A 25,312-nucleotide genomic window follows, 5' to 3' on the forward strand; every position below is an offset into this window, starting at 1 on the left:
TTTCATATTAAAAACCCAGCTAGTAGTAGAAAATATGATTATTTCAACTACAGAAGATATATATTTTCTGTTTATGGATTTTTTTTTTTACTGATACTCAATTACTATGAGTAGTACACAGAATCATACAAAAGATGGCTACCAATTTGTAAAGAATTACTTTTAATTGACAGATAACTTCAAATTTTACTTTCACATAGTTTACTTTCTCCAGTTGCCTGGAGAAAACTCAAAACAAAAACTCAGGAGACATGCAACACTTAACAGAAAATATTAACTGGAAAAACATTTCAAATTCTCTCTGAGCCCTTATTGAGAAAGAAACACATGACATCATCTGCCATCAAATCCAAATCCAGTGGCTTTACTCAGTGCTCCATTATAAAACAGATAATAAAGAAAGTAGGATGCTTGTTTTATCCTAAGTGATGGGTTGTACCACAATTAGTCAAATTTCAGAGAAAAATGGTTTGGGTGCTGAAATGGAAGAAAAGTATCATACTGTCTTGCCATATGTAACAAAATTCCTTAGTGTCCTCTGGTTTAATTCTCATGAGTTCATATGACTCTTCTTATTAATATATTAATTTCATAAATTTATGTATATCACAGTTAATTTCTTCAAACTCACACTATTCTCCCTCACTTTAGAAAGCTTTTAAAAGACAATCTCTAAGCGACTTCTCTACAAATTACTATTTAGGGTACTTGCAATTCTAGAAAGCAGCATCAGCATTTTGAAGACACAAGAAAATCAAAGTTCATTGCAACAGTTCTCTGACATGAAGCAAAAAAGTAAGGCAGGGCTTCTGCCCTGTGTCCAAACATAAGAGGAACATCCTTTGACACTTCAGCTACTGCCAGCAATGACAAAGAAAGAAAAGCCAGAAGACAGACAAAAGCTTAACTTTAGCATCTTGGGGGTTTGTGCAGTTTTTATCTGCCCACTTTAGTTATGCATAGTCTCTCAACCTCTTCCAATGAAATCTGTATAGGTAATGTAGTGCTGAAGTATCAATCTTCCTATCCTTCCTACGGTATTTACATGAAAAAAGTACCAACCCATCTCCTTGGTGAAGAGGTCACACCATCATCACAAGTAACAGTTCAGGCATAGATGTATGTCAAAAACAAAAGAAAATTTCAAAATGTACATTGCAGCCTAAGCCTTCAAATAGTGAGGTCTGACAAGGCTCAACTTTTTAACATCCTGATAATATAGCTAATGCAGGAGAAAAATGCTGGTGCATCATGGCGTGTATGGATTTTTCCTACTCTGTGTAACTAGCTAGGAAAAACATAGTGTTATTTAATAGACAAAATATTCCCACATTGACAGACTGTGTTAAAGTCTATGCTATTCATCATGTTATGTAAAAGCACTAAGGCCAGGGGCATTGCTGTCTCTATACAAATGTGCTGAAGAAATGTTTAGAAAAAAGAACAGTTTCCTTCAGTTAGATTGAAACAAATACTATTACTAATGCAATTCCCTGAATAAGTAAAATATGTATCTGTGCAAAGGTTGCATGTATTTCATGTCATAAGATCTCCACAATTCCTTTATCTTGGACATAAGTGTGTATATACACACAAACACATATAGTATATACATATACTACTGCAAACAAAAAATTGCTAGAATGATATTAGCTTGCACAGTCAAGTATTAAAAACACAGAAAGTTCCAGAATTTAATCAACCCACATCTATTTGACCATGTAAAATACCTGCCATACAATACAGTGCATGCCAAGGTATATATGATGGATATTGTTCCTTCCAAGGGACCCCTATCTCTTTCAGGACAAATATTCTGTCAAAGAACAGCTGCTTAATGTCTTCTCTTATCCATCTTCTTGGCATGCGGTTTTAGTCTTATTTACTGGATACTATTAAAAACTCCTGTTCCAACAGATTACTTCCTCACTTATTGGGAATTACAAAGTTTGTGTCATTACATTATATTATAGTTTTTCAAAGATACTAGTGAGCTTGTTTACACAGGGTATTTATAAGGTAAGATAGAATTAATATACTATGTGAGTAAATGGGAGAACTAAAACTTAGGAAATGTAACATGAAAAGTATTTGTGGGGGAATTTCGGTTTTTCAACATGAGACAGCTCCTCATTTTCACGTTCCAGATTTCCTGTACATGCTGGATTAATTTTGGAGTCTTCAGATGCAGATATGAATGATCCTCAGCACTTCTAAAGCAGACCACAACACATCATAGAGAAGTATAAAGAAAGCATGAAATATGATGAGAGATTACCAGGGTTATATTTGCCTACCATATTTTCCTACAGGGGAGATAGGGATCTAGTTCTTTGCGGAAATATTCAACTATTAACTGCCAGATCAATCCCTCTTTATGCATGCCCACCGCTCCTTAATTTATGAGATGGCTTCCAAGTATTGCAACATAAGAGGTAAGGTCATATTGAGGCAACATAAGGTCTCTGTCACCATATTATCCTGGATTACTGCCCACTCTACGCACAGAACAAAAAAAAAAAAATTAGTAGGGAAAAACAACAGGACAAAAACAGTCTCTTAAATGACTATTGATACTTCAGATACTAGTCCAAACCTGTCTCTTGCTAGTGTTAAAAAAAAAACCCACCAAGAAAATGAAAACAGACAGCCTAAAGTGGCAGATGCTTGGCATAGAACATAGCTCTACCTGAAGAGTTAGTATATGACTAAAACAGGACCTTGTAGACAAAGGATAATAATCAATGACATCATCCCCTACTATGTTATATTGCATACAGACAAGCATACAGAGCACAAGTATAGAAGAGAAAAGCTTATATGTGCATGTGTGTACATACACATCTGCAACTTGCAGTGCTTGCATCTCTTTACTAGCTTTTTTTTTTTCCATGTGTGTTAGCTGCTTTAGTCTGTTCTTTTGTCCTCTTTCTTTTCCCTTCCTTTTCTGCCTCTCCAGATGATTTTGGCCTGAAGCATTTTTAATCTAACAAGCAAGAGACACTTTATTAAGTCAAGATAGCAAGAACAGAGAACAAGTGATAGAAAACAAATAGAAGAAAATTAATCTACAAAAATAGTACAGTCCAGAAACAGCACATTTAAAACTGAGCTCTCTTAGCTTGGTCTTTTCTTCTTCTTTGTCTATGCTACCGCTTATAACCTTTTCTAACCATATCTACTCTGAAAGTCATGATCCTAAAACAATTCAAGTTAACTGACTACAGATGACAGATACTAATCTAGACATGATACAAACAAACAAGAAGAAAACACTTCCCTGAAATGTTTTTGAATTTTCCTTTCAATTATTTCCTGTACTATATTAGACAAACACTGATTCAACAGATACATATAATATTATAATAACATATACATATAATATTATTTTTTCTTGTGAAATTTAATGGGGCTCACTATTTTCTATACTTTTCCCAAGTTCTATACAAAATATTGCTCATTAAGGAAAAAAAACCCCACATATATAATGCCAGAAGTTAGTCTGAATGGACGTTTGCAGGATGCTATAATGCAGGACAATAATTTAGATTTCAAGTACACATTCCTAATCTATTTAACAAGATTAATCTACTGTTACCTTTTTCAATAAACAAGTTGAAATCATTTTTTTCTCCTATAACAATACCGGCCCTATTATCTTCTCCTACATGAAAAGTGTAAGGAGAACTGGGGCTTTAATAAAAAAAAAAAAAACCATAGACACAAATAAATGAAATAAAATCAGGCAATAAAAAACAGAGTATACATTTCTAGGACTGGCAACAGTACTGAATAAGCTGACAAAAACTCTCATTTACTTCATCAAGCTCTGGATCTGGTCTTTGGCCTACACAATGCAAGCAAGTACATGTAAATCACACAATAAAAGTACTAAGTACAATACCTGTCTCAATAATATTTATGCTACCGGTTTGATTATTGAACAAATACAAGACCTGATTCTGTGCAAGGCTCATCTTTCACCACCAACGGTGAGAATTTTTCCTAAGATACGCAGGCTCAAAATTAGTACTGCTAACTCTAGTTGTATGTCACATTAGTGTTCTTCTGTCAGATGTTCTGAAATACTCATCTGTAACACAGCATGATTCTAGTTATCTTGAGTTCCTTGAAAACTTTTAATATGGAAGGGAAGCACTTAAAAGGCACAGGGCAAATGATCCATCCACAGAGCGATACAGATCTTGTTTCTTTTGCTTCTTATAGTATCTGTTCTGAAGGTCATCCTGTGGTTTACCACATACAATACAGATTTTTAGTTTTCAGGTATTTCTTACTAGTGATAAATCCACAATGATGCCAGAAAAGGACAGTTCACATACATTCACATGGTCCCATATATTTACTGAAGCACTTAAATGGAAATCTGACATCAGTACTGTCACTGGTTAATGATGTCAGAAATCAAGTTTATTTTAATAGTTCTATATTTTTTGTTCTCTCGCACTATTTAAGTCTGTTTATTAAAAAACATTTCTAAATTCTGCTTTTAATAGGACTACTAATTTTGTATGTAAAACCATCTTTTTAAAGTTCACTAAAAAGTCGCAACATTTAAATTACCATGTATCTCATACCTCTTACCCACCTTACAGAAATGACAACCTCTGAAGCAGCCATCATCTCTGCATTAAGGGAAGGTATATGTGTGATATTGGATAGTAGAAAAAATTTCAAGCTTTCTGACACATTCTTTACAAGCATTTCAAATATAGTAAGTTAAGAAACAAAATCTCAGCCCTTGCCCTGTTGAGTGTTAATAAAAGTTCCATCTGGTCACTTAGGAGCTGTGCCAACATTACCACACAAAGAGCCTTTGAGCTGTTGAATGTTCAGGAGGCATTTGACAGCTTTTTAAAGTTTTTTTGGTCAAATATGCACCTAATAGTGTACAGATGGCTAGGTTCTAACAAGTTTACTTGCATGTAAACTTGAAACTAACCTTGAAAATGAACTGCTGAGGTTTTGCTTTGAGTTGTTGCTTGGGTTTATATATTTTTTCTAACATTTGGGATTGTTCAGTCTACTGCTGCTTCAAATTCCTTATTAGGCAAATACAAAGTGAAAGTGAAAACCTAGTGCACAGTTCTAAACCTGTAAACATAGTAAGAATCCGCTCAGCCTTCTCAGGGCCAATGCAATGCCTTGAGGAGGTACAGGCATTGCAGGTACAGGGAGGTTCAGGTACAGGAGGTAAAGGTACAGGGAGTTGAAGTTACTGAAGACAGCAAGTTAAAGAAATGTTCAGTAACAAAGATCTTGATGGGGGAAACAAATCTTAAGAACAGCTCTGAGCAATGAGCGAGATTTCAGCAACAGATGGGTACTATGCTTAGAATATATTAAGTATATATCTTTTAGTGCCAAAATCAGTTACAGATTTATTCTCTAGTCACTACACTAAAATATGTGTATTTAGTAGAGAAAAATAAATTCCACACTGTAATTTATAATTCAAACTTGCCTTGGAAAAACAAGAATTGGTTTGCCAAAAAAACCCACTCCCAATCTAAAAAAAACCCCAAACATTCTGAGCAACCTGATTTAGCTTCAAAGTTATCCCAGCTTGGCAGAGGAGGCTATATTAGGTAATATTTGATGTCCCTAATGACTGAAGTTTTCAAGTGATGCTATGAGCCTATTTGATAAGGTTGTATATACCATAAACACATAGCACTAAATTGCTTGGCCTGGTCTACAGCCTTCAACACAAAACAGCTGCTAAAATAACCACAGAAATAGCCAAATTATCAGGGAACATTCACAATGTTGCAAGAGTTACAGAGCTAACCTGAGTGATGCACAACTGCACTACACTGAGTCAAGAGCGAGGAGTAAAACAATACTAAATGCTCCACCAGACTCTCAGCTACAGGATGAATTGTTTGGGATGTGAGAAATACGGGGAGATAAAAATGCTATTTCAGTTATAAGAAATGGTTTAGTTAAACTCCCTCCTCATTCCTATCCCTCAATACCTTTTAACTGAATCAAGTATAAAATCTGTACATTAATGGGATTCATTTATACCTTAAATCTCTGTAGAGTAAGCACTCAGAAGACAGATGAGAGTCTGATTCTGTCACTACTTGCCTGTGAGTAACTTTTTCATTCTTACTAGAGTGTTTTTGTAACTGGTCTTCCATGTGTGCATAAACACTTGGAGGTCCTAACACGTAATGAGATACTAAAGGGAATAAAACTGTAAAAATATATTGTTACTGCCATTTCAATTTGTGAGCAATTCAACAAAATGGAGTTTTGTAAAGCATTGAATAGAAAGATCTTCACTTTGACATTCTCCTTCAACTCTTGGATGTGGACTTCATTAAAACTATTACTCCAGTCTTCAAAGTCATAACATATATGATTAGAGCTCAGAGAGGAATCTACTACAGCAAATAAAATAGGCCTGAGCAGTGGAAAAATAGCGCTAACCTATGAAAACCTGTGAAGCTTTAAGGAAAAACTACAAGAAACATAATAACAGAGCATGATGTAGCTAGCAACAGGACAAGGAGTAGTGGGATGAAGCTGGAAAACAGAAAGTTCCATTTAAATATAAGAAAAAACTATTTCACTGTGAGAGTGAGGGAGCAGTGGAACAGGCTGCCCAGAGGGATTGTGGAGTGTCTGTCCTTGGAGGTCTTCAAGATCCATCTGGACATGTTCCTATGCAACCTGATCTAGGTGAACCTGCTTCTGCAGGGGGGTTGAACTACATGATCTCTAAAGGTCCCTTCGAACCCTTACCATTCTATGATTCTATGATGTTTCCACATCATAATTATTCAATAATTTCCACAAAATAATTAGTCAGTGCTACATTTTAAAGGTATCTTGGCAAATTAAATAGTTATCATTGAAAACAAATTATTTGTGTAATCTGTTTTTGTACTCCTGGTCTGAAATCTTAAGTTTTTATCAGTTGATAACTTTGTTTTGCTAGTGCCTTTTTCCTTGTGATTGTGGAATACAAACTGTTGGACCTGCCTGCAAATACACATCATTCTAGAAAGAAGTCTGGACCTTGAGCATCTTTCTGAACAGTAAATTCTTTAAAACCTCTAAAAATACAGACACTTGAATTTTTCTGTCCTTTTCCAAGCTGAGAAATTGTTTACTTTGATGGATTTTCTCCCTGTCCAGCTACTGACTTGAGTTTCTCTGTAGCAGTTGCTACCATAGTGTCCTGTACTGATGTAGTTCCCTTGGCATGCCAGCTCCACAAGAAACCTGATTCTTGACACAGAACGACACTGAAAAACTGAGGGCTCACACAGTGTACTTCAACGAAACCTCAGCAAGAGTAGGTATCTACCCTCATAAAATTGTAAATCATAGAATGGTAGAGGTTGGAAGCAACCTTTAGAGATCATCTAGTCCAGGAACATGTCCAGGTGGGTCTTGAAGACCTCCAAGGAAGGAAACTCCACAATTCCTCTGGGCAGCCTGTGCCACTGCTCCCTCACCCTCACTGTGAAATAGTTTTTTCTTGTATTTAAATGGAATTTTTGTGTTCCAGCTTCATCCCATTACCCCTTGTCCTGTTGCTAGCTACTATAGAAAAAAGGGGTGCCCCAACATCCTGATACCCACCATTTAGATATTTACAAATGTTAATAAGATCTCCCCTCAGTCTCCTCTTCTCCAGACTAAACAGCCCCAGTTCCCGCAGCCTTTCCTAGTATGAAAGATGTTCCAGTCCCTTGATCATCTTGGTGGCCCTGCGCTGGACTCTCTACAGAAGTTCTCTGTCCCTCTTGAGCTGAGGAGCCCAAAACTGGACACAGGACTCCAGATAAGGCCTCACCAGGGCAGAGTAGAGGGGAAGAAGAACCTCCCTCAACCTGCTGGCCACACTCTTCTTGATGCATCCAAAGGTCACTTTGTACTCTATTCTTTTACATTTTATACAAAGATATAAATATAAAATAATATATCTGCCATTAGTTAAGTAAAGCTTAAAAGCCAACATAAGAAAAGTAATAAATGAAATTAACTTAGCTGTTACTATTAAAAAGCCATAAGACATTTGGCTATGTAATACCAGGCATGTAAGCTCCATTTTCCTTCTTGACAACAAGATATATATCCTAAATCATCTGATCAATTTGTCCCCACAGTTGTCATTGATTGTACAGAAGTGTGCAGTTTTCACCCAGTTTTCTATCCCAGCAGAAAGTTGAGAGTTGCGGTCTGATTGGGAGACTTCACAACGATATTCTAAAGGGGCACAGATTCCTTAGATTTGAAGTCTTAACAGCAGTTTATGCTGCTCTCCGGAGAACTTTCAAAGTTTGCTTTTGTTTTTCCCCAAAATTGGGGGGCGGGAAATCGCTACTTTATTGCAAGCTAGATGATAATTATGGACTATGCATGAAAGCTTTCAGCCCTGAAAATGTGAATTTTATGAGTGTGTACAAACAAGTTCATAATGGAAGTGACCTGCCATTTGTGCTTTTGTTTGTTTTTCACTGAAAGTTTGTTAGAAAGAGATTGGTGCAAACCTAAAAGTGATTAAATCCTTTTCTTTACAAACATCTTACAATTAAAAATTCACATAGTGATTAACTACTATTCTCCTACTAAAGTTACTCTTGACAAACTACTTTTGTCCCAAGGAAGGAAGGGAAGGAAAGAAAATCCCATAAGAATGTGCCTTTCTCCTGAACAAAAAATTGTTACAACCTGTTATTCAAAAATTTCCTTTAACAAGAGGGCTGATAGAAGTATGATAGTGTCTTCATGCCTTGGAGAAAGCAGCTTTTAGTATCCTCTAACGTCAATGAGAGATAAAAAGGAAAATATGTACTGCTTCTTGGCTGGTGAGACTGCCTGATGCCACTAGTCTTTCAATTTAGCATTTTAGTAATATAAGCCTATTTTAAAGAAAGATTTCCACAAGCCCCATTAGTATTCTACATGACTGACGCAGTTATAAGTGATCATTAAACTCTGCATGGCATTTAAAAGCTTTATTTAGTAAAAAATATACAACAGTGACAGTGCAGTAAACATGGCACTGATGTTCTGAGGCAGCACATTACAGTACATATGCATATCTAGGTAAATCATAATCCAAATGTTATAGGCCTCACGTATTACTTCAAATCACTATGATGAACATTTGAAAGAGAGTGAGAAGATGCAATACGTATCCATTGAAAATAGTTTTTGAGAGATCAAATTGGACAGTGCCAATCAGGAAAAAAAAAAATCTCAAAAAGAAAAGGCTACTGTATGTGTCTTAAATCTCATGATTCTTTATTAAACTATTAATCCCCCATTCTTCAATCAGCTGTGTTTGGAACATCCCAAAAACAAATGAAATGCTCCCAAGATGTATGTATACGGAAGAAGCTCAATAAAAAAGGCTACCAAGTTTTGTGGGGTTTTTTTCCAAAAAGAAATACATTCTTAAAAGACAAAAGATTCCTGAAAACTGCCACTCATTACTTTAAATTGCAAGTAATTTATTTCCCCCACAAGCAGGATCTGAGTGTGTTGCAAAGTGGAGGAGTGCTTTGCTTTCACTGCTTAATAACCATCTCTCAGATTAAGTAAAGAGTCGTATTGACAGAAACTGAAAGAAGTCAGGCTCTGCATGCAATCTGCAGGTCTCAAGACTGAAAGGCAGTGATAATAGCAGATGAGGAGCACAAACAAGTCCTTGGATGTGTTTCAAAATGGATGCAAGGTTCTGTGACAACTGGATACAGTTGTAAATGCTATGGCCTACCAAAGACTCTCAAAGACATTTATGCATCTGACGACCAAGCAGATCTGGACTGATCCTTAAATCACAGAGGACAAAAAAAGAAATAAATAAACAGGTTTATTTGCAGAGATGACCCTAGGAAGCCTACCTATTGGAAGTCACCAAATTCTGGAGAAATTGAACTTTTTTCCTTTGAAGTTCCACATGCATTCAGCTTATGCTCAAATCCAGAACTTTTCTAGTCCTCTGAGGTAGTTTCGTAACCAAATAAATGCATTAGCCTTATTGAGATCTCAGAGGAGGTGATTTTTATTGCCTCTTCTTTGAATGTGCCCTATTCTTACACACAACACAGGAATTATTGGAGAATGGCAATAGCATTCAGCAGTAAATAGATGGTAAAAACATGAAAATGTCTTTTGCACATTCGCCTAGACATGGAAACAAACCAGACTACCCTCTACCTGAAAAGACAGAAATGGTTTCCCAGAAATCAGATTTTTATATTTTTCATGTGAGGACTGAAACCCCTTATACCTTTTCTGTTGAGATATATTGTATATTAAGCAGTCATTCATAAAACAAATGAGTCACAGGAAGAAGTGCTGGAACTAAACACATCCACCTTTTAAAAACCATGTCTGGACTAATAGGCTATGAACCCATACCACTATAAGGTCTGGTTTTCTCATTTGTTTGAGGGTATAACTTCAATTTCAAGCAGAGAAAAAGGCTGAGCTAGTCTCTCCTGCTTAAATGTACATCTGTCCCAAGGAAGCTGCAGGTGGTAACACAGTTGTGCCTCTTCTTCCATTCACATTGGAACAAGAGGAATGAAGGTTCACACTTTCATAGCAAAGGTGCAGGCATCCACCTCAAAGAAATAATTCCAAGCCCTGGGCTCAAGGCAGAAAATGTGCTAATCAGAAAGTATTATACATGTTAATTATGGGTAGTTTCCAGCTGATCTTAGTAGTTGATCCTACCCTGAACTTGTCAGGACTGTTTATTTAGATAGATGAAACTCCTGGCTCATGTTTCTGAATGCCACACTGCAAACTTGCACCAAAAATCTAGAACACATGTGTAGTGCAGCTTGTCCCAAAGCACATGTCTACAGAGAAACTGCCACTGCAGAATTTCAGGATATTCATGTTCTTTATTTTATGCCACTTTCAACTGTTATCTTGGAGAACTCTATCAGTTAACTGCAGTTGTGCTGTTACATTGGTCTATAGTGTCAGTAAATTACCCAGGATAGACAGACTCTTAGATCAACTGCCAGTCCCTTAGCCATTAGGGCTAAAAGATACAGTGATACTTCAGAAGGCAGACACAGAGAACAGAAGTCAAAACCCAGCATGATTTTCTGAGAGTTGATTTCCTGACCAGGTCCTGCATGTAATAAGGATGCTGCAGCCTTCACCACAACAGAGTGCTCTGAAGAGTTATTTATGGACTGCTTCAAAGTCAAGAGACACTAAGAATCTTTGCAACAGTCTGTCAATCATCTGGAAAACTCCAATAATGTGCCATAGTCCATCCTCCACTGGGCATCTTGCACCAATATAAAGGAACAGCACAGTGCTCTCTATATCATGTGTTTACAATGTTTGCACCAAGGAAATTCCTCTCCATCAGCACATGCAACTCCCCCAGACGCTAGCCACAAAGGGACCACAGTTGAGGACAGAATGTCTCCAATCATGTTTTTTCCTGCAACTTTTATTTTCTCAATTGTAATCGCTCCCTTGAAAGTGGAAAGAAGGGGAAGTGGAGAATAGAATAGTTCATGCGCTACAGGGGAATTCTTAAAGACACAGATTTCATGGGGTGAGTATGTGGATTATGCAAAAGCTAAAAGCTACTGTCAATTTTAAGTACTGTTGATATGCTGAGGTTTCAATGAAGTGAGGAAAAGGCCACGATGCTTCTGTATTAGCAGTCATAGATCAGTGCAATTTATTGCTGGTCATATTCCATTTACGTCCACAAGATGTATGTAAGAATAAACATTTTTAAAAGCATTATCAGGTTTAATATCCTTCCTCTCCATTTTATTAATACAAAAAAGCCTCATACATAATGTTATTGAGGTAATATTAAAACTATATCAGGGAAATCACTAATATTTCAGCTATAAATACCAGATAAAAAGAAATCTTTATCCTTTCTCACGTCCCATTGAAAGAGGCAGCTAGGCACAATGAATAGTAGTTTGTTAAGTGCTGGTAACTTCAAATTCCCTGTAAATCTAGCAGATGACCAGACATGCAGAGTTCCTTCTATATCTCATCTAAATGCCAGGCATTCTCAAACTAAGCATTACCCTATTCTGTCAGCACTTACCAGAGCTGGACTCCTCTAAGGAAAAGATTGCAGGTTCTCTCCAAAGGGAGAGAACTAATAAACTCTACTAGCACTGAAGAACCTGACATCCTAGGAAATGCACTCTGTGCATTGCCTTTCATACTAAAGTTTGTCTTTCCTCTAAGACTCACTTGAAAAACTCTTGCAGTTATGTCCCACTAGAGAAGTATTAAATGTCTCTATAAAAAAAGAAATTATTCTCTGATCTAGTTGAAAAGAAGTTTTGATTGTCTTATTTCAGGTCTACACCATAGGTGCTCTCCAGGGATAAAAATAGTGGCAGATGCTACCAAATAACTCTGCTAGTGTAGACTGATTTATTTTGGAAATGCTTCTTTTTGGTCCTGGTTGACAAAAAATGTATTACTAAAGCTGGGGGAAAAAAATTAAAATAACAATACATATGTCAAGGCTCAATGTGTTGGGACAAATGAACCTAATTTGAGTATTAGATTTTACCCCTCTAGTTGAGCCACACATGGGCTCTGACAGTCAGACTGTGGCTATGACTAAACTGAGGGACTAGTGAGTGCTTCTAAGTATGTATTCTGGCTCATCATATGCTAATGCCAGAGAAAACTTAGCTGTTTCCTAACTGTTCCCTAAAACTTAGCTGGAAAGAAAATTAAACATGTAGACAAGAGCTACAGCATACTCAGCGGGGTTTTCATGAGAATGACTGAGAGATCAGGACCCAATGGTTTCTCATTAATTGCTCCTGCAAGTCACTCCAAACACGTTTCTCATCAGCTAAGCAAAGTAGCACAGAAAAACCTGAAATCCCATTTATCTCATCATCAGTGTGATTCTGCAGAATTGTATCTATTGAATGTGTAGAAACTAAGGTTTGCCATCTTCTATTCGTGTTAAATGACTGCCAGTAACTCATGCCCACTTGCAACTGAAAATGTTAGTCTAAAAACCATTATTTTCAAATATACATACTTTTTTAGTTTCTCTAGATCACAGATATAAAGTGTTTACTGTTGCTCTACTTAGTATAAAGAAATCAAATGTGAGTCTACACAGCCCTGCATGGACTGGATGAACTGCAGATGTTGGGTATATGGTTTGTGTTTGAAACCAGCGTAGCCTGAAGATTGATATACACTAAGCATTTGCAGACAAGACTAAACTTGAGGGAAGAGCTGGGATACCAGGTAGCAATCCAGAGGTATCTTTCAGAACTTTCTGGACTGGATCAACAGAAGTGTCATGAAGTTCAATAAGCATGTTCTGCAGCTAAGGCAGAATAATCCCAACCATCAGTGGAGGCTGGGAATAAACTGTTGACACTAATATATGTATCATTAGGGGGTTTGAGTGAATGCCAAGTAAAATATGAGGGAGCAGCATGCTCACAAGGTAAATAAAGCAAACTTTATATCAGTTCTACTAGGAGCATGGCCAAAGATGAAGGCTCTGCTTGATGCCTGGCAAGGATTTTTATGCCCCAAAATTCTTTGTCTGGTTCTGAGTGTCCCAGATTAAAGACACTGAAAATCTGGAGATAGTCTAGGACAGGGCTACCAAGATGGGCAAGTGTCCACAACATGGGACATGTAAGGTGAGGCTAGGAGCTTCTTTAGTCTGTCAAAGAAGAGCCTGAAGCTACCTAAAGGGATTATTACAAAGACTACAGAGGCTTCAAGTAGTAGCTAAACAAAGTTATAGTTGACCTGGTCCTAGCATTGGCAATAGTCCTTCCAAATGACAGTTCTGTGTTTCTTCTACAATTCCATGAAATCTGTTCAAATTTCAGTTCAAAATACCTTCAAGTGTTTCTACTACCGGGCTTAATACGGTACCTCCAAGTATGACATGCTTATTACAGGTACATCTATGTCTTGCTGCATGACAGAAATGTAACTGCTTGGTCTTACTAAAAATTAGCAGATCACAGACTGGAAAAATCCTGACCTGACTCTTCCTGGTATCTAACTCCTACGTAACAAATCTTTCCTTTTCCAAACAGACAAGTATTCTTTTGTTCTACAAACTATGTAGCAGTTTGGAGCTCAAGTAGAAATAGGTAAGAGAGGACTTCTTTGTAAATATAAAATTATTTCCTTTCTCTTGATAACGTACTGGTAATTTTTATTTTGAGATACTTGTCTTGCATTTACTCAACAATGTATGTATTTTTGGTAGGGCTTGAATTCCCACATACAAGATGACAGACTGTGACTGTAAAAAACTCATGAAGGCTAGGTCTTACTATTGGCAAAAAGTAACTTGTAGAGTATGCTGCAAAATTATCTTGATTTGGTAAGTCCTTCATATTATTCCAGAAGGATCTGAGCCCAACTTTTAAGGACAGGAAAGGCAGACTCCCTTTCATGGTCTTCAGTTGCAAAGGAAAACAAAAAGAGCTTGAATGAGGCTTGTGTCTTGTAGGAATTTTTTAATACTGAGGAAATATTAACTATTTTTATCTGAGAAGCAAAAAAAAAAAAGTTTAAAAATGGGACTTCTGGCTAAAAAAACCAACTCCATTTGTGAGATGACAATGTACATGACAAATGGAAGACACGTATGACAGGTGATTTTTTTTTAACTGTTTACTAGAACTACAAAAGTGTATTAACTGCCCACATTCCTATTAAAACAAGTGATTAGGAGTTTCTCAACCTATTAATTCTTAGGAGAGGATAGGTATATAATGAAATATTATAAAAATAATCAGACACAATACATTTTGAGGTGAATAAGGAGTTGTGGTCTGAACAGAGACCTTTGAAAAGAAAAGGTCTTTCAAACAGAAAAGCCTGTTTCGAAAAACTTGCCAAAGACTAATTCATTTTGTAAAATGTACCTAACAATCAGCTTTCAAGAAGTCCAGTAAGTTCTTCATGTACAGCCAAAAATACTGTTTTGTAGATTACTATTTCTGATTTTAGAAAAAAAAGGTTTGTTTCAGTAGCTGGTAAGTATGCTGTATCCAAGTGACACCTTGCTGTTGCGAACACTGAAGTACAGAAGTACAAACCAATCCAGTAGTTCACAGTTGTTACTTTTTAATCAGAAAGCCTAATTAATATCAATTTAAAGGAAAAAACCAAAACAGGCCACACCTTTCTAAAATGATGTGCTCTACTATCTATGGCATTTCTCTCTCCAGCTATCTGTTTTGAACTGGATACATACACTGAACACAAATTTTGTGTTCACACAATAACTCTTCCAGTTTCTTCTAGAGATTGTTTAAGAAGTCTTAAATTCTAACTTGTTCTCAACAGCCAAAAAAAGAACTGTGATGCCTTCACTGTTCTCGTAAAGGGAGACACTACAGCCTTCATAAACAAGCACTTCAGATCATTTCTGGGGCGAGGATGCATTCTGAAGAAGTGTATTGAATTGCTTTTTGTTTCTCTCCACCTCTTTTGCCTTCAAAGCATTAAGTGTCCACACTCTAATACACGCGTCATTAAAAGCATAATGTGTAGCAGTCTTGCAAAGAGGATTCCTAACATTTTCTGGGAATATCAGCATTGAAAGCCATCATCTAATGGCTACAAAATGAGTTTCAGAAACAGATTTTCTGACATATTTTTTCTTTTTCCCTATGCTGCTACAAGATGGAACAAAGGTCACTGAATGTATATTAATAGCTTACGATGCCATGCTTACTATTCCTTTTACAGGAGAACATTCTAACATGACGATCTCCCTGTTAAATTTGTTTCTTCTTTGATATTAATTATACAAAATACATAATTCCATCGATTTTAAAGAAAAAAATAAAATTCACCAAAACATATTCTTTATCATAGAATATGGCTCTTTCTTTATCTGGCAAGTTCCTTAAGATGTTACATGTTAGTGTAGCATCATACTTATCAATAAAAGACATTTTAACAGAGCTTGTGATAGTCGAAATCTACTATTTTTTCCCCAGTTGTATAAACTGAAGAGATATTACTACATTGAAAGGATGGGCTAAAACATGCCATTTCATGGTTTCCCCAACACAGAACACTAAGCTCTACACTGCTGAATCAGACAAGCAGGATCCCAATGACTCCAGTGGTATTCAGTGTAGGTGTTGTGGGTGCACAAGAATGCTGAATAAATAGCATTTCTATGAATAGGGCTCAATTCCATACAATTTTTTTCCTATGAGATACATTCTTTCATATATTCACACTTTACTGTACACTACGCAAAACTGAAGTATGATTTTAATCTGGTTGTAAATGACTGATATTTAACTGAAGAAGAAAAAAATCACTTCAGATCTTGAAATTAGAAAATGGAGCACCAGCTTTTCAATTAGTTCCCTAAAAAAGATAGTGGGAAAGGTAGATGATGGAAGAAGCTGTCAGATACTTAATTAATAAAGATGAAACCAGAAGAGAGAGAGTAGGAAATGGGAGGAAAGATGGAAAAGAACAGTTAACTGGAGGAGGTAGAGAAAAAGATGTTACAGAAAACAGGGTAATGAAATAAAGAAGTCTGAGGGAATATGATGGCTGTGCAAATGGTAAGAGAGGATTCTTACATAAAAAAGACTTGAAGAAAATAAGTACAGTGTAACATCAGAGAAAGTTTTTGCCTAGAAAGTGCACGCTGTATTTTGGGCACTGCTGTATGTAAGTGTATTGATTAGTATCTCTGATTGGACTAAAGCTCTATCTTGCTGTAAACAAGTGACTGAATTCTTATTGTGAATGTTTTAAAAAGAAACCCTGAATACATACAAAAAACCCCCAAACTTGCTTAGTTCATGTCAGCAGTCCCTTACGTACATGTTCCATCTCTTTCAATCAGTTGTCAGCATTTCCCTATTTGTCCTAGACAGCTGGGTAAGAAAGGAGACTGCCCAGCAGGTTTTGCAGCATAAGAGCAAATGTATTTGTATAAAGCATATTAATAGATTTCTAAATTCATTTAAACATACCAGACATTTTCACAATGAAAGCATTCACAGATCAGTGTTTTGTTGTTGTTAGTCTCCAGAATTCCCACACTAAACCCCCCACCCAACAAAATACTCATCCTAAAAATCAGTTCAACACAAAAGGACAGGAGAGCAAAGAGGAAAGATAATGGCTGTTACCTGGGGAAAGGGCGGGGGGGGGGGGGGGGGGGGGGGAAGGAGAGAGACAGGTAAGCATGTAGATACATTGTAACTGTTCACTGCTGCTGCTGGCCTCTTGAAGGTCACATTCACTCACTGCACTTCCTCTTAAATTGCTCACTGAAGTTCAGGAGGGGTGTCTTAGGTATTTGTGTAACAGGTCCTAATATGACCAGCAATCCACTGACTTCCAGAGTGCACATCAGAAGATGTGCACAACATCAGCGTGCACTGAAGGAAGTAGACAGAGATGTGGAGACGCTATTACCAAGTACACTGGACTTGGAAGAGTGACTTCAGGCAGTTCTTCCAGAGGCCCAGGAGGGGTAAGTTAAATACTCTGTGGACAGGGAAGATTTAGATAAGAAAGATGTGTACAATCTTGCTTTGGTTTTAGAACCCTTTTTTTCTTCCCAAGCTTTATTCCTGCTGCCAAGATAAAACAGCATTTTGATTTACAGAAATCATTCCAAAGCCTTCATGTAGCACAAGTAGCTGTTTAGTAGTAGTGAACTCAAGTTACGCCTGCAGGGTACTGGATGCTGTCCACTACAAGCACCCAGATGGGATTTCTCCATAGAGAAGGAATACAGGAGGGCTAGAGCAGGGAACAGTGTGCTACTGGCCCTGTAAACAGGGATATGTACTTGCAAGGTTGAAATTAAGGCTAGAAATGTTAAAATAGTCCCACTACTTTAAGTCACTGGACTGTCATGTCCAGTATCAAAGCCAGGAAGTGGTTTTAAACATGCTCCCAAGAGTTGTTCCTTGCAGGCAGAGCCCTCAGCAACACACAGACCTCCCGAGCCAAACACTCCGCTCGGCATAGAGACCACAAAGGCTTGCAGGTTGTCATATTTTATGGGACTTGATATTTATGTTAAATACATAGGCTAGCAGAATTGTCAGCTTCCATTCACAAAATCAGTCACGGAAATAATCCATATAGTACCATGCCATTTTAGTTTCCAGTCTGGGCATAATTAAGTGTAAAAGAGGTAGAAAGGAGTTTGTAAAGTGCTGGATACGACAGAGCTCTCTTCCAACTGTAGACCTCTACTATAAGGAAGATAGGGTGAGAGAAGAATGAGTATTCTATTATACCTGGGTGGTTTTTTTGGACTGGCGTATGCCACAATAAAGGCTTTTACTGAAAGGTAAAGAATGTGATAAGGATAGGTTTTCACCCACAGCTTTTGTGCCTTGATACTCACAAATTATTCTATCAGGAAGGCCATAAAAATGCACAAGTGGACAACAGTGGACATGTAAACTCCAGACTATCAGAAGACACTGAGCTGGCACTTCCCCACGTCTCCCAAACACAGACCTGCTTCCCACAGGCTCACTGGCAACCCTGACAAATTTCTCAAAGACTTTGTTCAATCCTCATCATGTCATCCATCCTATACTAGCTGCTCTCCTCCATGAATCTCAGTCTTTTCAGTCTCCATCTCCCTCCTATAATTTCCATATTACTTTTTGTCCAGACTTGCTCAAAAGTACATTTGCAGAGTACAGGCAATAAGCCTGAAGGAAAGGCTGCTGCAGTTCACCATGTGAATTTAAGCACCTACTTAAGTAGATTTAATTGGACACCAAAATTACTTGTAAAATCTGAGTCAGTTGATACGACAGGTCAAGAAAAAAAAAATTTTGCACAAATTTTTCATATTTCTTCAAAATTATTGTGTCTGCCAGGCTGGCAAGTATCAATGGATGCAACCAACTGCTGAACTTGAACAACACTGATTAACTTTCATGAATCTCTCCGAGCTGTCATTAATACAACAAATAGTTCAATGTTCCAGCAAAAGCTCAGAATTTACTTATGCTTCAGATATTCTTCTAATACATGTCTAGGAAGCACTTAAGCTTGTAAGAGCTGTGAAATATGAGGAAAACGGGATCTAATATTTAAATGGATCACTTGAAATATTTCCTTTGCAAAAGTGTGATTAAAAAAAAAAAATCCCTGTTTTTTAAATGTGCAAAAGCAATTTTTGTAAGAAGTTTCCTATAAATGAAAAGTATTAAATGAAAGCACTAATTTTAAAATGCAATTTTAAACATAACTTGGTACTGGCATCTGCATTGTCTCAATTTATGCATATTTTGAATTCCAACTACTTCAGACACACAAACACACACATGTACTCCCTGACATTTCTTATCAGAATTTGTGAAGCAGATACACCTGAAAGTGCTTCAAGTCAGAGACATTTCTAAGACACATGCCTTGCTAGTGCACACTTGTACAGTTAAGGTATGCTGTATTTATTTGTAGGTCCCAAAGAATCCTGCACTACGTTCTGTCCTCTATTGGGAGTTAAATGAACAGCATTTATCTAGTTTATAGATCTAACAAATCCTTCTGGATATCTGCCAACTTTGTAGTCTACTTGAACTACAACTTTAGACATAACCAGGGTTTCTGCACAACTTCAAAGCTCCCTAAACTACAACCCTGCAGCTCTCAAGCTGAATAAACATCATTAGGCTGTGTGTGCAGCTTTGAGGCTCCTTGAATCACAACCATTTGTTTCAGAGAGTTTACAAATCCTTTCCAGCATACCTAGAGCACATGTAAGTTCTAAAACACATCATCTATTTTTCTGCACTAAGTGGAACTTCAGCATTCAGAAATCTGTGGCTTTTAACTATCATTTTACTCTATCTAGACAAATTTTGTTTGGTTGCCATTATACTAAAATTTGTAAATAGAAACAATTTTCTAGACACTGTTTAAGAAAAAGAGGCCCTGGGAGATCATCCTTGCAGTGAAAGTTGCTACTTGGAAAACCCCTTACTATGAAAGGCCCCTTGTCTAACTAAAATGCAAACTGTGATTTAAAAAAAAAAAAATCTCTATTATCTGGAGAATACGTATCAAAATTTTAAGACCCCTAATCTCTAGAAGTTTAGAATTACTTCATAATCTATTTTAATCTGTAAATAAGTTAGAATCTGAAACATAATGCCTCCAATGGTATTAAGACCACAGAGATGCTCGTTTCCTTGAACACAGCATGTGAACAGACACAGGTAGACTAGTCAACAAGTGGAAAGTGGATTTTCTCTTATATAAGTAACTAGGTCATTAATGTCCTCCTAAACATGAACCTCCTTGACAGATGCCATAGATGAATCTCCATAACTTTCTTTCTTGTCAAACAGCGATATTTTCCTCTTCATTGAGCAAATGCTAGTTTATCTTTTTAAAATAAATAAATAAATGAAATTATCAGAACTTCCAGAAAGAAATCAGCTTTACTTGAGGAAGATGGAAAATTATAATGGGTCTCTCAAGGCCTGTCAGCAGCAGCCAAGTGGTACTACAAAAAAAAGTGGGTAAAAATTATCTGATTTCTATTTACATTTATATCCCAACTATCCTCTTTACTTGGGGAGAGGGGGTGCAAGGGAGCATCAAATGGAGCTCCTAATTTCTTTTTCCTATTTCTGTCCTCTGCTGTTGCATTCATCTATCTATGACCCTGTCTTTCCTCTGCTTCTAGTATTTCTCTCCCTACACACATTTCCCTTAAGGGATTTTTGTTCCCTTCTATTCTTGTCTTGGTAGCTTTCTCATTTCCATTATTATCACTTTGTTTCCCTCATGTTTCAGTTGTTCTTTTGCCCTTTCTCTTTCCATTTTGATGTTACAGAAAGACTGATGTTCCTCACAGACTTCTGAAACTACCTCTGAATATTTGGTTCTCAAGAAACATAATTGTGAGTGAAGTCTCTAACCTAAAGACAAAATTGGTCGGTTTTGGTCTCATATAATAACAAAGGATCACAAATATTGGCCTGAACACAGGAACTGTGTTCATTAAGGAAGGTCAGTCAGAACTAACCTAACTTCTCTGGCTGCTTCAGAAGCACACTTCGAGGAATATTACTGAAGGCAAAAGGATGGAGTTTCTAAAAGTTGCATTTTAAAGATGTTTAAAGACAAGACTTTTGTCAAAAGTCAGTCTCGTTTTTAGAAAGTGCTAATATAACATTTTATCCTGGCTTAATTTGATGTATTCTGGATGGCTAGAACTAATATGCTAGTGGTGTCAGAATTTCCGTTGCTTTAGTAAAAACTGTAAAATACTATAAAAATATCTTTTTGTTCAATTGATTTCTTTCTTTTCCAAGCAGTTTATTAGGTTGACTTGCATCTCTTGTAGGAAAATTAGCAAAAGAGCTCTCAAGATTAATTACTTTTTTTACATTAGCTTTCATTCCTCTCATGTCTGAGGCTACCAACTACATTTTTTACTAAAACCAGGCAGGCTTATTCCTGTCTTCCCAAAAGCAATATTGCACACAGCCATACCTTAAACTTCATACCCTCCCGCCTCCTTTATTTTGTGACCCAATGCCACTGGCTGTGGCTTGTTACACCCTGATTTGTGGTTCAGCTTGGACATGGTTCAGTTTGCATGTGGTGTTTGTCAATCACCAGACTGATTCAAAAAACTTGCTATAGAATTGCATGTCATAATTCTTGAGAGAAACTAGGAGAGAAAATTGAGTACCCTAGACAAAGGGGGCAACATATATCTTTGCTCTGACACAGTATAGCTAAATGGATAACAAATAAATCGATCTACAAGATAGCTTGTATGCCATTACTTGCTAGAGTTTTAACAGGTTGCTTTCACAGTTTGTTCCCTATCTAAGCACCTAAGTATGTATTAAGCTCCATCAGAGCAGAGGCAGCCTTCCATTTCCTGCTAACAAAACCAGTACTCTCAAAATGGAAGAATATTTTAATGAGCTTTCACTATTACAACACTTCAAACAAATTGATAAGTGCCATAAAAAAAGAAAAGAGATTTGTATTCTGCATATGAACTGCCATATGTGGTGTTTCTCAGTCTTTTGGGACCAATGGATTTCTGTTGAGTGGTCAACATGTAACCAAGTTTCTGATTTTTGTTTCATTAATTTACATCTGTGGAGTAACTGCCACCTGCTTACAACAACCTCCACAGGCCACTGCTCTAAAACAGAATGCTCTTCTTGGATACAGGGCGTTTGCCAGTTATGTTACCAGTTGTGTTTTTCGAGGTTAAAAAAAAAAAAAAAAAGAATTGACTGAGGAAAGGGGCTACTCATTGTGAAACTGAAGCAGTACATTAGCAACTGAAAAGTAAAAACCTGTAATTGCTCCTATAGAAACAGAAATAAAGTACCAGTTAATTGTGTATATACCTCAAGAATTCAAAGTGCTCTACTGCCAGGAATACTTAACAACGTTTGCCTCTCAAAGCCAAAAGTTGAATATTGTTTAAACTGTACTCAGACAGAACTTTAAAAACTATAAGTGTAAGCAACAAAAATGATAATTTAGGAAAGCATCGATATCAATGAGAGGAAATCATTATCGCTGAAGAGGGAACAACTGCCACAAGAACATCTTCAAAGGAATATGTTCCTTAAAAGGAATATACACTTGGAACCAGAGTGGCAACAGAGATATTTCCACACAGAAAAGATAATGAAGATCAATGTATAAATAGTAAGTCTCTTCAACAACAAAAATATTTTGACTGGAGTTATAAAATGGAAGCCCAAGAAGATATATTCTATCACTAGCACATAAATCAGCTAATATCACACCAACCTTCACCAAGAGTAGACCACGTTTAGTCATAAGACATTACTGCAGTCTCTGTCACAAATGACTGTTTGTTGAGCACAACTTACAGAATGATATACAAGCTACAGGAAGAACAAAATCATCCTTGATTTCATTCTAAGGATTTTCAGCTTTTATGAAATGTGTGATCAAAAAGAATACCATAAGCTGAACAAAGGAAGCTAGCGCACTGATTGCATGAACCTAAAATCTTAGGCATCGATAGTCATTATTAACTGCCAACCAAGGTAAAACCGATTTCAGCCTTTGCCACTCGTTCCTTGGAGCAACAGGATCTGCTGCAGAGGCTTCTTAGAGTTTGCCTTGATTCTAAAGACAGCAGGATGCTGATGTGATAAAGTATGTCATGAAGCAAGGGGGCTGTGAGGGGGAAGGCTTCTTTGTATTGCCAGAAGCAATCTCAGTAAACAATTCTGAATGGGTGCTGATATATTCTACAGGAAAATTATTTCCATCTTCCTGAAAATAATTATAACTGAACTTACTTATGCAGCAAGCTGTAGCAGATTCTCAAACTGCTTACAAACTTGCCTGCAACTGAAGCATAGTATCATCTAAAAGGGAGTGCTGTGCACATTCTGGACTAGCTTTTCTGAACAGCTTTTAGCTGACACCCTGAAGTTTTCATTTTCAGAAGCCAAAACAGAGTTAGTTACAACTAGACTTTGACCAGAACTATGAGATTAATAGTCCTACTTTGTGACTAGAGACAGGAAACATATGCAAACCAAACCCTGGTGTCTAGTCTTTTGCACCCACGTGAAAAGCATGACCCTTCACTACACGGTTATAATTTTACCCAATTCTTATCAAATCTGATAGTTATTCCTTATGCCTGATTCTGGCAATTTCTAATTTGAACCATTCTCAAAATGTCCTCCATTACTTTAAAGGAGTTAAATAAGTATTTATCTTGATTTTGTAACTGGAAAAGCTAAAGTACTGCTTCTTATCATGGAAACTTCTAGTTACAAGTGAAAGATGTGTGTGATCTGCAAAGAAACTACTGATATACCCAAGGCCACAGGAAGAGCTGATGTCAAACCCCTGACGGGAATTCAGGAACTGCCACCTCCTTACCCTGGTTGTGAACCACAGCTGCTCGCCCTCTGGCTCTGTAACCTAGATCCCACCATCACACTTAGCAGCCTGTCTGGGTCTGTGGTAGCTCAAAGTGGGGCACTCCTTATCGGTCTCTGGAATCTATGTTACAGCTGGATTTTTGGGAAATCTGTTTTATAGTGGCTGTTTAATAGCGGGAGAGCTGTAGTCTCTGCAAAAGAAAGAGGTGGAGATGGCAAGAGACATGCATGGAGCACTCTGCAAAGAAAAATCAAATACTATACTTCCTAGGTTCACACAGCATTTGTTGGAAGCTCCATGCCAGTGGCAATCAGTGTGAAACTACTTAATTCACAGTCTATCTTAAGATTTAAAAGGCAGAGGTAACATGGCTGCATTTGTAGGCATGAGTAATGTTCTTTCTAAAAGCCAGAGATATACCAGTATCCTTCTGTCTTAAACAAACAATGACCGGCGATTGTAAAAGAATCTCCTAAACGTATTACCCCAACTGCCTCCATTATGCAAACAGTAAAGTGGGAAAACGTCCTGGGGGTGCATTATATAACTCCTTGCTCCGAACCCTGCCTCGCACTCGGGGAATTCTTCTTTCCTCAAACCCACTTGCACTGACATCCAAGACCAGGAGCGCCGTGCGGAGAGCACCACGGGGCTGGCCGGAGCCGGCAGGCGGGGGCACCGGCAGCGGCGCAGGAGCCGCGGAAACTTTGCGCCGCAGGGGCCGGGCAGTGGCCACGGCAACGCGGGGTGGCGCGGCCGAGCCCCGCTGCCGCCCCAACCCTCCTCCCGGGCTAAGACAGAGAGAAGAGGGAAAGGCAGGCAACCGATGAGGAAGTTGCACCAGTCGCCTCTGCCCGTCCTACGGAGACGGCCTCCGGGGGCAGAGGGGCGGCGGCAGGGGGCTGCACAGAGCGGAGCTGGGGCGACTTACCCATGGTGCCGCCGCGGCCTCCTCCTCCTCTTCTCCCTCCTGCCGCTGCCGCCGCCTCTCCGCTGGCGCGGAGGGAGGCGCGGTAGTGGTGTGCGCGGAGCGGGCGGGCGCGGCAGCAGCGCGGAGCCTGCGTGCGGCACGACTATGAGTCAGGGTAGCACATCCGGGCAAGGCCGCCTGGGAGACACCCTGCCGCCGCCCGCCGCCACCGCCGGGGAAGGGCGGGCAGCCGCGGAGCGAGGGGGCGGTGCGGAGCCGGTGGCAGCGCCCCCGCTTGGGAAGAGGGAGCTGAGGGGCGGGTCCCCAGGAGAAGCAGCAGCTGCCACCCGTCGTCGCGGCCTCTTTTGTTAGAGGGGCCGGGGTGGAGCCGACCGCCGGCCGTGGGGGGCGTCCGCAGCAGCCTGCACTCGCCCGCGCACACGTCGCGCCGTGGGCGCCTCAGGGCTC

General features: G+C 38.3%; 1 protein-coding gene across 4 annotated transcripts in view; it reads right to left on the bottom strand.

The window, feature by feature from the left end:
- Positions 1–25,068, bottom strand: part of RAP1GDS1 (Rap1 GTPase-GDP dissociation stimulator 1) — a 96,144-nt gene extending 71,076 nt beyond the window's left edge. For all 4 annotated transcript variants that reach the window (XM_061993793.1, XM_061993796.1, XM_061993792.1 and 1 more), the window contains exon 1: positions 24,866–25,068. In XM_061993793.1, the coding sequence (XP_061849777.1) occupies positions 24,866–24,869 (4 nt within the window). In that variant the 5' untranslated portion in view covers positions 24,870–25,068. The remainder of the gene's footprint in view (positions 1–24,865) is intronic.
- Between the last annotated feature and the right edge of the window lie 244 nt (positions 25,069–25,312).

This window comes from Colius striatus, chromosome 3, assembly GCF_028858725.1.
Source record: "Colius striatus isolate bColStr4 chromosome 3, bColStr4.1.hap1, whole genome shotgun sequence".
NCBI lineage: Eukaryota > Metazoa > Chordata > Aves > Coliiformes > Coliidae > Colius > Colius striatus.